Below are 16,993 nucleotides of genomic sequence, written 5' to 3' on the forward strand. Positions count from 1 at the left end.
ATGATGAAGATGATTATCAGCTAAAAATGGAAATATATGTGTATTTTTATATACAGGTTGCTATGGATATAGTAGGTACTTCCTTTAGCAGAAGATTATTTTCAAAACCACATTGAGGAGTAATTGGTAGCATCTAATGGCAGCTGGTAGCAATTAGGAACCAACTCTCTTTATGTATATCGAGGGAAAATAGGGGGAGTGACAGTCATTATGATGCACACAAATAATTGGGAAAGGGTTAGACATATGACTGACATGATGGATGTCGGGCGAGGAGTATGTTACCTGCACTCCACACGTGGAGGTAGGCGAGTTCATGATGGACGCTATGGCGTTGTCCAGCGCCGCCTGAGTGGACAGGTTGGGCGTGCTGAGCGAGATGCCCTGCACGCTGTGTGTCAGGCTCTGCGTGCTGGACGCGACGGACGTCGGGTGCGGGGAACTCGGCACTTGGTTCAGTAGAGGCTTGTTGATTTGTGTGAATGCTGTCCATTGTCTGTGGCTTTCACCTGGGAATAGAAGTGTTGGTTAGTGTTTTGGGTAAGACAGCACGTGACCACGTCATGTGACCACGTCGTGTGACCTCGCCACATGGTTATTTTATTAGAGGAGCTTCTGAGAAGCCACGCGGCGGGTCGAGTAATCTACTGTATGGATGTATCTCGCGCGCTGCTCCTGTGCGTACTGACAGCAACATGGTCGCCGCGCCAATGGACACCCATCCCACGCGTCTCTCGAGGGCTTATTACACTTAACTAAATTCAGTTGTCTAAAATTCTAAATGATTCGGTTACAAAATTCAGACAAATGTAATCGCATTTAGGAAGGTAGGTTTCACCAAATCATTTAGAAACCTAATTAGACAACCCTTATTTAGACTACTAAATTTAGTATAGTGTAATAAGCTCTTTAGGGTGTATGTATGGGTGAAGCAAGTTAACATGCGCAAGTAACAAATGACAAGAGCACGCGGATGGGTATTTTGCTTTGGTAAATGTGCGAGTCGCTGGACCCGCACGTTTATAAAATACATGTAACCTGCGCATGTGCCTCAACATGCGCCATCTACTTGCACCGTGTGGTAGATGTACCCTAACGTATATTCTAAAAGATGAGCGATGTAGCGGCGTCCAGAAGTGCGCGGGACCATTTGACTTGCGACATTATAAATACATTGTTTAAGTGATATATAAAAATAAATACTTACCGGTATCGGCGTGAGTAGATTTGAAGGCACCGCCAGTGGGCTGGAAGCCTTTAGGCCCGCCCGGACTCGACGCTGTTATTCCTCCAAGAAGATTGTCTGACGAACCAGCTCTGTAAATACGAAGGAAAAGTTTTATATAAAATATTTTAGATGTGGGTCACCTAAAATAGTTTTTCAGCGTTAACGTGTGATAACACATTCCACCGACTGTAAATAAAATTAGCAACAAAGTACGAATAATTAAAAAAACTAAAAAACACGCTTTTAGCAAGCACAAAATTTTTGGATTAATTGGATTTGTTTCTAAGCTAGTCATGTATTGTCATCAGAACACAGAGCGTGTGCAAAACGCCATCCTAATTGAAGCCGGGGAAGTAGGTCAAATTAAGATTCCAAGATTTTCTTCCATACATAGTTACAAGTAAGCCAATATAAGCGTGTTAAAAAGATGAAATACTTTCGAATTTTACTCAATAAGTATATTATGGAGTTATTGTAACTTACCTAGCTTTAATAGGTTTAGGCCTTCTAGTATGGTCGTGGTGTGACGGCAAATAGTCCCTCGTGTCCAATCCTTCGGAGTCCGAGTCTGTGACCTTCTCTCCGCATTTGAGGTCAATCTCTATGTTCTGTACCGCTGGCGGCGGTTCCTCTAGCGGTTGAGATGGCTGAAAGAAAGTGAGATTAGTTAGACAAGACATACGAAGAATTATTATCAGGTAAAGTAAATTGTATTTTATTTTTGCTGTGATTCTTATTTTGGTATGAAGAAATAGTTCACAATTTTTGGGTGTAACGTTAATATTACCAGCCAGCAAAATGGTAAGGCCGCGAACGCACAGGCAGGTGGCTTGCTTAGCGCCTAGTGTCTAGCGCGTCACCTAGCGAGTAGCCCAGTAAAACGAACGTTCTAAAGTCACCTAGCGAGTAGCCCAGTAAAACGAACGTTCTAAAGTCACCTAGCGAGTAGCCCAGTAAAACGAACGTTCTAAAGTCACCTAGCGAGTAGCCCAGTAAAACGAACGTTCTAAAGTCACCTAGCGAGTAGCCCAGTAAAACGAACGTTCTAAAGTCACCTAGCGAGTAGCCCAGTAAAACGAACGTTCTAAAGTCACCTAGCGAGTAGCCCAGTAAAACGAACGTTCTAAAGTCACCTAGCGAGTAGCCCAGTAAAACGAACGTTCTAAAGTCACCTAGCGAGTAGCCCAGTAAAACGAACGTTCTAAAGTCACCTAGCGAGTAGCCCAGTAAAACGAACGTTCTAAAGTCACCTAGCGAGTAGCCCAGTAAAACGAACGTTCTAAAGTCACCTAGCGAGTAGCCCAGTAAAACGAACGTTCTAAAGTCACCTAGCGAGTAGCCCAGTAAAACGAACGTTCTAAAGTCACCTAGCGAGTAGCCCAGTAAAACGAACGTTCTAAAGTCACCTAGCGAGTAGCCCAGTAAAACGAACGTTCTAAAGTCACCTAGCGAGTAGCCCAGTAAAACGAACGTTCTAAAGTCACCTAGCGAGTAGCCCAGTAAAACGAACGTTCTAAAATGAACGCGACCGGCTGCACTGCGCGCTTAGCGCCTAGCTAGTCACTTGGCGTGCATCCATGTAAATAATAATATGGAATAGCCAGGATGAAAGCCGCTAGGCACTAGGCGCTAAGCAAGCCACCTGCCTGTGCGTTCGCGGCTTTACCATTTTCTTTCTTTTTTTCTTACAAGTCTTTATCTACCTTTCTTCTTTAACGAAATCACATTTATATAAAGTAATTTTTGGAAAAATTGCCATTCATCTTTGCCATATTGAATGCAATAACTTAGGCACGTTCTTTTAATAGCAACAATATAAAATAGCAAAAATAAATAATATCAATATTTTTTTGGAAAAATACCTTCTACTTGTATCCATATAACAAAATACGCTTTACAAAATAGGTGTGTGTTTTAGATAATAAATAAATAATACCATTTGCTCATCGTCACTGAGCTGCGGCGATCCCATATGGGCGTAAGTAGCGACCGGCACGGGCAAGTCCGAGTTGATCGTCAGAGATCCGCTGCTTACCACCTCCGATGGCGTTCGGGGACTCTGCACATAAAAATATTATACATTGAAAAATGAAGGTAAAGACAAGATAAGCATAAATATCATACAAACTCGTGCGTCGTGAAAAAATGAAAAAAGCGTCGAAAGGCTAGGATATAGGATAAGGATGCATTTTGTAACTGTATACATTTTGCAATAAATAAATAATATAAAAAAGTTATGCTACTTAAAATTATCAAATATGGAAATATTTATTTGAAAAAAAAATATATAAATACAAAAACGTGACACCAGGTTGAATAGTGATTCTTATAATATTGATATAAGGTTCAGATTACTGCATTTTTTATAAAACTGAAAATAGCTGAAAATAATAAAATAATACCTGTGGCATAGATCCGGAAGGATCTTTACTGCTAGAAGACTTCCTGCGGTCTTTGTTGCACCACTTCCATTCTGGGTGAGCTTTGAAGTGAGCTTCTTTGACCTGAAGGTAATCGAAACATCGTCATATATACTTCTGTATTAATATAATGTAGAGAAAACATTCTTGTTTGTACCCCTAAAGGCTCCGAAACTACTGAACCGATTTCAAAAATTCTTTCACAGTTGGAAAGCTATACTCTTCCGGGATTCTTCTTCGTCTTTCGTGTCGATGACATGTCTTATAGTGAGACTACACTTTGTCAGCCCACTATGCCGCACGGCACGGCCGGATGAGCTCATTATCATTAGGTCTTCTGGGATAAAATATAGCCTACTAGCTTTTGCCCGCGACTTCTTTCGCGTGGAATAGTAACTTCCGGTAGATTTTTGGTTTGACCAATAGGTGGCGCTATATGTCCGGAATAAATTTTATTTTTATATTTTTTTGTAATAAAAACTATCCTATGTCCTTTCTCAAGTTTCAAACTATATCTGTACCAAATTTCACACAAATCGATTCAGTAGTTTAGGCGTGAAGAAAAGACAGACAGACAGACAGACAGACAGAGTTACTTTCTCATTTATAATATTGGTTAGGATGTTCTGCTCAGTAACATAGGCTATATTTTATACCGGCACAGGTTATACCTGGACCAGTATCTACAGGCAGGACGCTGGTGAAACCGCGGGAAAACGGCTAGCCTTCTTGTATATAAAAAAGAGTTGCTGTTCGTTAGTCTCACAAAAAATCGAAAATGGCTGGATTTGGCTTATTTCGGTTTTAAAATGTTTGTAGAGGTCTAGGGAAAGTTTAAACGATACGAAGTTTGTGTGGGATCAGCTAGTCTACAATATCACGTACCTCGCTAGCAAGCTCGTTGTACTTCTGTTTTTCTTCAGGCTTGAGTGAGTACCACCACTCGCCAAGAATCTTACTGACAGTGCGATTGTCTTGATTCGGATGCATTTGGTGCACGATCTGTCGGTGGCGCTTTGAAAATATCATGAACGCGTTCATTGGACGACGGATGCGACGCTCCTTCTGTCAACAGAAAATAATATAATATAATTTGATTTGATTTAGTCTGAGATAAAATACTGAGGAAGGAATTCGTGCGAAACACAACTGGCAAGTCATAATTAAATGGTGATATTTTTCATGCCTCTTTTTCAAGTCACTCAAGTATGCAACCTTTGCGTTCTTAAAATAATTTGATGTGTAAAAGATAAATTATATCAGAAAAGATAGATTATATTTATAGTTTACAATGAAAAAAAAAACGATTACATTTCTCCTGTACGATTGCCTTGAATATAAATATATGAACCAAAGAGAGAATGGAAGACAACATGCTGCGCCGACCTCAAATAAAAATTGGGATAAGGGCAGGAGTACAGTGATGATGATAAATATGTGTTCCAAATGCTGTTTTGTTGTAGTTTACCTTTTCCTGTGTAGCAGGGGAGTTAAGCGCGGAGGTGTTCTGTGAGGGTCGCTTGCTGGAGTCATCTCCGCCGACTCCGGAGTCTTCAGACTCGAACACTTCGTCGTCTTCATCCATGCACATCGGCGGATCTGGAGTACATAAGGAGAGTTGTAATGTAAGCTAAGTGATTTAGTACTCAAAAATAATGGACATATTCAAGGTTTTGAAAGTGGATTCTTTATGGCTTTTCGCTTATTCAGAACATTAACCGTCTTACCACAAAAACTTTTTAACGACAGTTTAAGCCTTGTCTAAAAAAATGTCAAATTATGACGTTGACATATGGTTCATTTTGGAGCCACATTTTTTTTAGACAAGTGTAAAACAGTGGTTAAAGTTTTTGTAATAAGGCCATAAGTCTTTGACCGATTAAAAAAATACTTTTTTACTTTACAATTGCTGACGGGCATAGCACGATAGTGCTTGTGCACGACGAGTGCACGACGAGCACAAAAGTGCTCTCGCCAAGTCAAAGATACAACTTTGTTTTTTTTTTTCAAAACAAATCATCTGTTCTACTAATTAAAACTGGGAGATAATTAGCATAAAAAAGACATTTAAATTAATTCTAAAAATACAGCCCCAAAAACTTCCCCTTTTCCACTTTCCTTGTGTTTTGTTGAAAAGAAGAAGTGGCGCAACAAACTCCCCAGCTTTCTTTTATTCAAAACCAAAAATAAACTATAAGTACCGATATAAAAAACACGATATCTTTTTTTTTCTATGTCAAAATAGCAAAGTAAGTTTTCAAGTAAAGACTACTTGTCTTTATTGTATTGATTGCGTTGGTTACAGGTGTTAAGTATAATATAGTAATAAGACATACCATTAGCCTCAGTCTTGATCTGATCTTCTGTCTTGATGAGCGGCGCCGGCGTGTGCGGAGTGTGCGGCGTGTGCGGCGTGTGCGGGGTACGCGGGGTGCGCGGCGTGCGCGGGGACGGCGGAGCCGCGGGCGCCGGGGCCGCGCCACCCGCGGGGGGAGGGGACCCGCTGAGGAGGGGCACTAGAGACTGCCAGGGAAATGTGTTGCCTGATACTGTAGGAGAAACAAAGAAATGTACAATCGTATGAAAGGTTAAATAGTAGATTCTCTTCATCATCATCATCATCTCAGCGATAGGACGTCCACTGCTGAACATAGGCCTCGCCCTTAGATCTCCACAGATACCTGTTGGAGGCGACCTGCATCCAGCGTCTTATTCAGATTATATTATTATTTTTCATATTCCTAATGAAAAGTTATAATATGTTGGTCTTATTCATTGATATCAGCATTTGCGCGCGATTTCACCATCATCTGATGAACTACTTACTGATGTAAATTATATATTATGTCTAGTAAATTGATATTAATATGTAGTAAAAATTCCTATCTTATAATAAGTACCTATTAACACGTGGTAATTTCCTAATAACCTTACAGCACCTACACATTTTTATTATTCACATGCCTAAAAGTATCAAATTCACACTACCCAAGGCCAAATGAATCGGATTTACGATTACAATTTCCTGTGCATATAGTGTAGTAGTAAATGATAATGGCACGTTAAACTGTAGGTACCGGCTGTCATTAAAACATCCTTGGCAGTCGTTAGGGGTATTCACCAGTCTAACTAAGGAGTATATTGGGTTGTATCCTCGCAACCCAATATACTCCTTCGTTAGACTGGTTGGACTGAGTTGAGGAGGTCAGATAGGCAGTCGCTTCTTGTAAAACACTGGTACTCAGCCGCATTCGGTTAGACTGGAAGCCGACCCCAACATAGTTGGGAAAAAGGTTCGGAAGATGAATTTCCTAACAACCTTAGCTAAACACTATTTTTATTGTTCTTCTTCTTCTTAATCGGACACTCTTGGCAGAGTGGTCGTGATCATGGATTGTCTCTGGTGGCTGCCCTTGCGATTTCTCTCCACTTCTCCCTGCTGGTGGCGTTCCGTGCGCACTCCACAATTGAGCGTGATGTTACAGATTTTATGAGGTCTGTCCATCTGGTTGGCGATCGTCCACGAGGACGCTGCCCTCGTGGATTTTTATTGTTACACATGCCTAAAAGTATCAAATTCACACTACCCAAGGCCAAATGAATCGGATTTACGATTACAATTTCCTGTGCATATAGTGTAGTAGTAAATGATAGCTTACCGATAATCGTGTGTGACGTAGGCGGCGGCAGAACCGGTAGTAACTGGTTAGGATGCACTATTACTGCACTGCTGTTCACGTTGTTCACCTAGAAATGAGTTTTAAAGTTAATAAGAATACAAATTGGGTTTATTAAGGGTATGTATTGGTGAAGGCATAAATGTGGTATATTCCTTCAATTCTTCCTTGATAATAACAATATTCATTAAATATTCGCAAAACACATTAAAATAATATTCTGCAGAGTCCTAGGCTGATGACAAAAAAATAAGTTTTTTGGACTTTTTTATTATTTCTAGTATGCTAAATGATGATCAATTCAATTAGGAGCACATTTCTGACCAATAAAAATTTTAATGAGCCTAATTTGATTGAATACACATAAAATAGCTAGATATATAGTTGTTTTGTCGAAAAACAACTGTTCTATCGATTATTGCACTAAAGGGATTTGTTGTTTGTCTATGTAACACTACAAAAAAAAATCAAAAGGCCTAAAAATCAAGATAAAATCACTTACATGATCGCCGTTATCTAAAGTCCGGTGTTCCGGCTCCGGGTCGTTGTTATTCAGCTGTTGAGTCAGGTGGTTTATCCGTTGCTCTATCTATATGCGGGAAATTAAACGAATACTTAGATGTCGTAGTGGAGTAAATCTCAAAACAAAGTTATTGTTTTGATGTGAACATTGGTTTTATCTAAATGTGGCAATAGAGAAAAGTTTACAAGCTAATTTATTGGACATCGAAAAGATGCTTTAAAGAAAAAAATATACATATAATATGATGATACAGGTCTATACAGTGAGATATGAAAATCTTAGCGTATAGTCCCCAGGCGCCCGAACAAATTTTTTTTTGATACATATACATTTAAGACTTTGTGAGTGTCTTCCTTACGATGAGTCCGACAAACTTTTCGAATGCGCAAATTTTGGTGCCGCTGCGTTTTTTAATGCTTGACTCCTGAAATTGTCGATATGACGTCACTATGGCTCTTCGTACATACACGTTTCATTTTTTGAGATTCGTTTAATAAAGTTAACTAGAGAATGGTGGTCAACTTTTCCGATAAAGATCGTGCTGCGTTTGGAGTGTCCACCATCCTGAAAATGTCGGTATGATATCACTACGACTCTTCGTACATACACGTTTCATTTTTTGAGGTTTGTTTAATAAAGTTAACTAGAAAATTGTGGTCAACTTGTCCGATAAAGATCATGCTGCGTTTGGAGTGTCCACCATCCGAAACATGTCGATATGACGTCACTGTGTCTCCCCATACATACATGTCGGTCAAATACAACAATGATAGATAATACTATTCTTATTGCAAATATCGACTTGTCCGACAAATGTAGTGAGGCAAATAGTCAGTTCGACAAGAAAATGAGAAAAAAATATTACAATTGGAAGAAGTTTATTATTTTTGTCAATTTCTGACTTAAATATTCACGTGCATTATTTAAGTATATTAAATTGGCATACTACTTACCAATTTTAATTACTATTTTAGAAAAAGTAGCCTGACTAAGACGTATTGTTGATAGTTTATATTATGTTAAGGAATAATATCCCACATCTATTAATGGACTATATATCAATCAAAAGGTCTTTTTAAGTGCAACATTTTGTCTCAACATACCACTTATCAATTCTTAGTATTTTAGAAGATATAGCCCAAATAAGGCGTATTATCGATAGGTTTTACTATGTTAGGGAATAATGTCCCACCTCTAGGTATGAACCATATGTCAATCGAAAGATCTTTTTAAGCGCTATATTCCGTCTTAACATACCACTTACCGATTCTTAGTATTTTGGAAGACATAACTGACCTAAGGCATATTATTGATACTTTACATTGTGTTAAGGAATAACATCTCACTTGAAGTTATGAGCCATATTTCAATCAAAAGATCTTTCTAAGCGCAAGGTTGTATTAGCATAACTCCGACAAATTGTTAGTACTTTAAAAGCTAGAGCTTTTCTAAGAATATATTATCGGTAGGTTCTGTCAAGCTAATCCATTACTTCTTTAGTAACAAATTATATATTATTTGAAAAACCTTTCCAAATGAAACATTTCGTGTTAACATACTTCCGACAAATTGTTAGTAGTTTAGAAGCTAGAACTTATTTAAAATTATAATTATTGATAGATGTTTTCAATTAAATAAATCCCATCTCTAGTAATGAGTTATACATCATTCAAAAGACGTGTTTAAATGCAACATTTCATATTAAAAAAACTTCGGCGAATTGTTAGTATTTCAGAAGCTAGAACTTATATAAGATTATTTTATCGATAGGTGTTTTCAAGTTAATAAATCCCTCCTGTAGTAATGATACATATATCATTCGAAACTACTTTCTAAATGCAACATTTACTATTAACATACTTCACACCAATTGTCAGTACTTTATACCAAATCTTAAAATATACTATATTTTCCGGACGGTGGACACTCCATATGCAGCATGATCTTTGTCTGACAAGCTTACCACAATTTTCTAGTTAACTTTATTAAACAAATCTTCAAAAATAAAACAGGTATGTACGAAGAGTCGTAGTGACGTCATACCGACATTTTCAGGATGGTGGACACTCCAAACGCAGCACGATCTTTATCGGACAAGTTGACCACCATTTTCTAGTTAACTTTGTTAAACGAATCTCAAAAAATGAAACAGGTATGTACGAAGAGTCATAGTGACGTCATATCGACATTTTCAGGATGGTGGACACTCCAAACGCAGCACGATCTTTATCGGACAAGTTGACCACCATTCTCTAGTTAACTTTATTAAACGAATCTCAAAAGATGAAACGTGTATGTACGAAGAGCCATAGTGACGACATATCGACAATTTCAGGAGTCAAGCATTAAAAAACGCAGCGGCACCAAAATTTGCGCAGTCGAAAAGTTTGTCGGACTCATCGTAAGGAAGGCACTCACAAAGTCTTAAATGTATATGTATCAAAAAAAAATTTGTTCGCCGGCCTGGGGACTAGTAGTATTTTTTAGGTTAATGCTTAATTTGGCAAAAGCTTGGCCGGCTAATCCAAGGCAATTAGTATTATGTATTCGATAATATCCCCGATGTATTAATTTCCACAGTTATAAAAGAAATGCATTTGGAATTAGTGAGAAAAAATATGCAATCAATCTAATTTGAATAAATAATAAAAATGCCTACTGATTACCGTGCTAGACCAGATACTATATCGCTTACGTAATATTGATACTAGCATATGCTAATCAATTCGCGGCGAATTGGCAAAAGTTATACCCAATTATTTGCATATAGGTACAATCTCAGTACAATATTAGTTGTATAAATGCACATTTAAAAATACTTACTTGTACAGTCTCCGCAGGCTCGTTTTTTATAAACACATACTTCTTTTCTGTAGTACTCTGAGGAACCATAGTGACGTAGTATCTCTTTACTGGGTCTTTCACATCCGGTTCGACCACAGACAACAGCCGCGCTTGCAAGGGCGCTGGCTTCAAAATCCTCTTATTGTCTTCCAATACGCGAGTCTCGGATAGTTCTGGGGGCCGAGTATCGATAACATTGCGGAGTATATTATTCTCTCTCTGCGACACTGAATGATCATTATCGTCGTACTCCGAGACTCTTCTATTCAGAAAATTTTCATGGTTATTTAATGGGGGCGACATTTCCGTGTCGCGGCGGTATGTGTCGTGGATGCCGTTCCTATGGATCGGTTGGGTTCGGTAGATCTGTTCGACGTCTATACCGTTTGATGTCGGAATAGTTCGGGGAACAATGAGGTTGTGTGCTAACTCGTTGGTACTGCGGATAGTGTTGGCAATACTTGTCTGTAAGCTCTGAGTGCTCAAGTTATTCAAGTTAAGCGATATACTTGAAGGTAGAGTCAAGCTGGAGAGAGTAGTCGTAGCATTTATACTCGTGTGTATAGTGTTTTGTAAGTTCAACCCTGAGGTTTGTACGCCGATCACGTTCGACTGAGATACGTTGTTAGTTTGGACGATTGTTGGCCCGTTTCTGTTCTCAACCTGAGAAACAAATGTCTAAATTTACTTAAACTTACTGATTGCTGATGACTTGATGTTAATTTTCACAAGTTATTTTAGTACCTGGTAATGGTAGTTAGGTCCTGGTGAAACTCTGATGACGCTGGTAGCAACGCCGCCAACTGGGGAGTTCACTCTGCTAGGTCGGACTAGTTCTGGCCTAGAAGACAAACATCTCTGAGTTAATTCTCATATGTCAAGACTACTTTAGGAGACAAGGTTTAGGAATTGCAAGAATTCAGCAGTTTCTGCTTCAAGCCTTCGGCACCCAATTTCATCCAAATCTGTTCATACTTAACGGGAAGGTATAACAGACACAAAGTTGTCCAGAAGGTTTCACTTTTTCACCATAATGCGAACTTATTTAGGTCCAAATTCACCGACAAACAAACGCCAGTTTTTCTTAAACAACTGTCTACTACAAGTTCAAATTTCAAAGATTTTTTTTTAGGAAAACAGACGTTTATGTCGTCAGTGAATTTGGGTATAAAGTACGTATGTATGTGTATAGAAGTACAAGTTACCTGATAAGATGATGATGGTACAACGCCGCCGGGTGGTGGGGCTGCGGCTGCGGCGAGGAGATGGGCACGAACAGATTGTTGCGCAGGCCGGGGGACCCGCCCCCGCCCACTGGCGAAGCACCCGGGCTGCCCGACCGGGAGCTGCCCAGCGATACTGTATAATATAAAGGATGTTATGAATAAATAAACTTTATCATATAATAGATGGTTTCGAACGGAAAACGATTCGTTTTGGTAAAGGGTGGTAGCTTGTTGATGATTACTCTATGAAACGTTTGTCAAAAATATGGTCTGAGATTGAAAGGAAGGATTGTCTAATTTGCGAACCTTGTCAGTCTGGCTAGTTTTTGCTAAACTTCTATTTAGAATGTAACTTCTCGTGCTGCATAATATGCATATTATTTGCAGATACTCACGTACTCAATCATAAAACATCAAAACAAATACATTTTTATCTTTTGCATCATAAACCCCTTACGTACAACCACTTATCGTTTTGATAATTATGACGACAATTGAATGGCTTGAAGAGCCGCATAGGCCATTATAGAAGTTTTTACATTTGATACTTAATCATCAGCAGCCTTTTTACTGTCCCACTGCAGGGCTACGGCCTCTTCACATAGTGAAGTAATGAGCGATAATCACCACGCTTGCTAAAGGCGAATTGGCGATTTTAGACTTTAAATTTCAGGTTTCCTCACGATGTTTTTCTTCACCTTTAATCAGTATTTCATCGACATATAACACAAGTCTATAATATCAATTACAATACATACCCAGCATATTAGCGGCCTCAGTTTCATCGGAATCGAAGCGGCCCGTCACGCGGTAGTGTGGGGGCGTAGTGTCGGATTCCCTCGAAGTCTCGTCACCCTCGACTCCTGTGCCACTTGAAGACAGTGACTTACTGCTACTCCTGAAAAGGATAGAAATTTTGAGTGTTTTTGAAAATTACAGGGACTGGACTTAAGGGACTTATTTGCAAAAAACTGATGGTAAATGACTCATTTCACTCAAATTAGGCGAAGTAGCTATAATATAAACACTTCACTAATATTTGTGTAATCGAAATGTACATTAATTGTTACCACAATAACCCTCTATTTTTGCATTCTCTCCACAACTATGTTATGAGCCTCTGACAGATATATAATTTTTTACCCATTTACCTCTAACAATGTTATTACAAGTTCAAAACCAAGTGTGTATAACAATTATATACCTAATAATTGTCTCTATAATAGGCTCAAATTGTTCAATGTACTCAGGGATAAAATCAAGCCATTCAAGGTAAATTGATGAAGTGAAATATTATAGTTTTGATATTTACCTACTATATATAGCAACTATTGGGTAGGTATGTCGTAAATTCCAAAACAACAAAATCGAATCTATAATTAAACGGTTGTATAATAATGAAATCAGGAAAACGCAAATATTTAACCGATTTATGTTAAAACAGAAATAGTATAATTGATTATTTTAAACCCAAATCGTATCTGTTATGTATTTATTTTATGTAATCAAATAAATATATCAAAAGTAATTTACTAAAACAAGTGACCAAATAAATAAATAATTCTCTATACATTTAATTTATTTTATGGTACCAAATTATTAATAAAAATGCAGCTGCAATTTCATAGACATTAAAAGGAAGGAAAAGCAAGAAAGGGTCAAAATTCGCTTGCGGTTTTAGATTTGCTCTGGTGTAGTTTAGGGAAACCCTGTCATCGCTACAACGCAATAATACAGAGGATTTCATTATCGAGTAGTCCTGGCATATTTCGCATCGCCTCGTGTTCTTCTCGAGAACTCTTATAAATATTTTTTTCTCGAGTTTCAGCAAGACAAATGAACAGAGGAACCACCTAATTAGAGCCGCCCATGGACACTCGCATGACCAGAAAAGTTGAAAGTGCGTTGCCGGCCTAACCAATTTTCCATCTTTCTGTTAATAAGAACCACACAAGTAAATGTCGCATTCCCTTCTGTAGTAAACAAAACAAATGATTTATAGAATATTGGGAATTAAATTATTGCTAAGTATAATTACCTCTGCTGCGGCGTATGAGCAGATCCTTGAGCCAGTGGGGTATTAGAGGACCGAGTGACTCCCCTCAGTGACAGATGACGAGAACAGAATCCACGGCGCTGACTCTCCTTGGTACAGCCATCCTTGGAACATAGCCGTCGCCACTGTTTGCCGTTAAATTTCTTCCTGATACCAGTAGGGGTTGATACTACGTCCCCCTTCTTGTATTTGTGCGGGGTTGCCGCTTGAGATCTGGTGGAGGTAGATTGAAGATTTATTGCTACGATAAATGTCTGTTGCTTTAAGTTGATTACTTTAAACCAATGAATCAGAAATTATGGTAAAGATAATAAATAATTAAGTACTATGTCAAAACAAAGTCTACGAATGAATCTTTTGAGGAACTGTTTAACCGTTTCGTTCACTTCGTTCGTTCATTTTATGGCCTAAGACTTACGTCCAAGTACACCGAAACGTCAGTTTTCTTAAAATAACTGTTTACTATGAAAATCAATTTTCAATATTAACAGTTGTTTTAAGAAAAACTGACGTTTATATTTTCGACGAATTTAGCGTATCATGGAACATTTTAAAAACCTCTTCTTACATTACAAAATTCTATAGGTTAATAACTCACCTAGGAGTAGGGGGTTGAGATCTGGGTGTGAGACTGCGCTCCAACAAACTGGAGGTACTGCCTCGGCTCTGAAGACTGCTGCGCTTGCTGTTGCTGCAATCTGCTGACAATACACACTGTTATTCAAATATAAGCCCTAACACATTGATATAAGGTTGATTATTATTCAAATGTGTCATTTGCGTAGTGGAAGCATTATGTACAGGAGTGGAATTGAATGGATTGATGATGAAATAGGAAAAAATATATGGCACATAGGTAGACTTGGACCAGGGCATAAAGTTTTCTTGGAAAAATCTATAGGATATAATTGCAAACATTGAGAAATATGACAGTAAGAGAAGAAATATGAGAGTAATATTTTGAATTGTTCTACCATTATTCACATTTAAAACTAGACATTCTGACGCTGACTGAAGAATTTAATCAATGCACAGCAAATAGTAAACAGCGTCATAAAATGGGTCACATTTACGTAGCAGCTTGAAATGCGTACGCCTTTAGCTGTCAAAAATAAAAAAGTGTTTGGAATGCTTGTATCACAATCATGTGTGACTAATAGCCTAATGCCTAATGCACATCGCGTCTAGACCGGCAAAAAACATCACAAAGATATATGAACATATCATCTATTGAAGAACAATATTGCTATAAAATTTATGAGTTAAAAAATTGTTGGTCATAAATATCAGTCGACAAGGAAATTATCATGACAAACTCAGTAAAATATTACATTCGTTTGGCAAATAAAATATCGTATTTTGGGACGTTTTATCCGCAAAACAACGGTAGCAGACTATACGGCGGTGATTGAATGTGGCTTCTAGGCTACGTGTCTAAAGATGGAGTACCGACCGACCACCATTATCGATGACAGTTTACCTACAAGATGACCATATCAAACAAATATTTTCCGCTGTTACCATGTACACTACAGCTTACTGCGATTAACACATGATGTATAGTTTCGTGCCACATAAAATCCCCACATATTTCCAAACTCAATTCTATAAGATGACGGCACTCAGTTGCAGCCAAAACCTATAAAGCATGCATTTCCGTTTAACAGTAGGTACGTGTATGCACTAAATATCTCCCAATCCGTGTGATCGTGACTCAGAAAACTTTCACATTCAAAAAAAACATTAATCGTGGGATTATGTGTGAAATATTTTTGCCATGAAAACTCGCCTACTGACATTGTATGCGTTTTACCTAGATGTGGTATGGAATTGAATATTGGGTGTGGCTAGGTGGACGTAGAATTATTTCTATGAAAATTCTTGTACGTGTAATTGAAGTCACTTCTAGTAATAGGAGATAATGATTGAATGTTAGTGAAGTGACGAGGGTAAGCTCCAATCATGCGGATGAGATGGTGAAAGGCGATTAAACTCAAGGATTTACGGATCGCGTCTCAATGAAAGTTGGGAACAGGTCAATGGCGACCCTTTTTTGTGTGTGTAGTCCTTACAAAAACAGGTATCCTGTGTTATCGATTTTTGCGTTCATCGAGCGGAACAGCTAAGGTGTAGACATTCCTTCAAGAAATATTTGCCTTTTCATACTTACGCATTTCTCTTCCCTGTTTTACGGAAGTATCGTTCGACATATTATTACTATAGGTGCTTTTACATCTTTCAAGGGGCGACCAGTTAGAAAAATCCCTATCATTTCCGAGTGACGGACATTTATTTTATGTAGGTATGAAAAAATCGACAAATTTTCTCTAATAATTATGCCATATACTTTTGCCATACATTACTTTCTAAGTAATCTTAGACACCATTGACTGTGTTTCGGATGGCACGTTAAACTGTAGGTTCCGCTTGTCATTGAAAATCCTTGGCAGTCGTCACGGGTAGTCAGAAGCCAGTAAGTCTGACACCAATCTAACCAAGGGGTATAGGGTTGCCCGGGTAACTGGGTTGAGGAGGTCAGATAAGCACCGGTACTCAGCTGAATCCGGTTAGACTGGAAGATGACCCCAACATGGTTGGGAAAAAGGCTCGTAGGATAATGATGATACTTTTGGCCAATAAATAAGTATAAAAAATCTATAAGCATTTAATTACGTATAAAAAAGCCATAGTTACCCATATGCGAAACATCAGCGGGGAACATGATATCTTCCCTGCGCAGATCATCATCACTCTCGCCGTAGTCGTCGAAGGGCGGTCGCTTGCGCAGGTCGTCTATAGAGCCGTTGGACAACGCGCCCACGTTCACCACGCCGCCTGCGCCCGCGCCGGGCATGGGGGACGACGTGTAGAAGTTATCGCCGCCCATCTGGGTTGAGTGGTTTATGAAAATTAGTCAGTGCAATAAAATTACATTCAAGTCAACAAGGAAAAACTAAGTGTCAACTATTTCTGGCTTTGAACTCATGTCAAGAAATAATGCTAATATTTTTAGAGGTGG

At 38.6% G+C, this 16,993-nt stretch overlaps 1 protein-coding gene across 8 annotated transcripts in view; it reads right to left on the reverse strand.

Moving 5' to 3' along the window:
* LOC124640621 overlaps nt 1-16,993 on the reverse strand; it is a 41,630-nt gene that overhangs the window by 13,355 nt on the left and 11,282 nt on the right. For 5 of the 8 annotated variants that reach the window (XM_047178475.1, XM_047178474.1, XM_047178471.1 and 2 more), the window contains exons 5-21: nt 16,669-16,861; nt 14,573-14,675; nt 13,957-14,187; nt 12,677-12,816; nt 11,898-12,051; nt 11,437-11,533; nt 10,672-11,370; nt 7,828-7,914; nt 7,308-7,395; nt 5,985-6,197; nt 5,117-5,247; nt 4,534-4,713; nt 3,631-3,732; nt 3,165-3,287; nt 1,712-1,875; nt 1,208-1,317; nt 286-509 (exon numbers count right to left, since the gene is read on the reverse strand). In XM_047178475.1, the coding sequence (XP_047034431.1) occupies nt 286-509; nt 1,208-1,317; nt 1,712-1,875; nt 3,165-3,287; nt 3,631-3,732; nt 4,534-4,713; nt 5,117-5,247; nt 5,985-6,197; nt 7,308-7,395; nt 7,828-7,914; nt 10,672-11,370; nt 11,437-11,533; nt 11,898-12,051; nt 12,677-12,816; nt 13,957-14,187; nt 14,573-14,675; nt 16,669-16,861 (3,039 nt within the window). The remainder of the gene's footprint in view (nt 1-285; nt 510-1,207; nt 1,318-1,711; nt 1,876-3,164; nt 3,288-3,630; nt 3,733-4,533; nt 4,714-5,116; nt 5,248-5,984; nt 6,198-7,307; nt 7,396-7,827; nt 7,915-10,671; nt 11,371-11,436; nt 11,534-11,897; nt 12,052-12,676; nt 12,817-13,956; nt 14,188-14,572; nt 14,676-16,668; nt 16,862-16,993) is intronic. The other 3 variants (XM_047178478.1, XM_047178473.1, XM_047178477.1) reach the window with 3 other exon arrangements.

The sequence above is a fragment of the Helicoverpa zea genome, chromosome 21, assembly GCF_022581195.2.
Source record: "Helicoverpa zea isolate HzStark_Cry1AcR chromosome 21, ilHelZeax1.1, whole genome shotgun sequence".
NCBI lineage: Eukaryota > Metazoa > Arthropoda > Insecta > Lepidoptera > Noctuidae > Helicoverpa > Helicoverpa zea.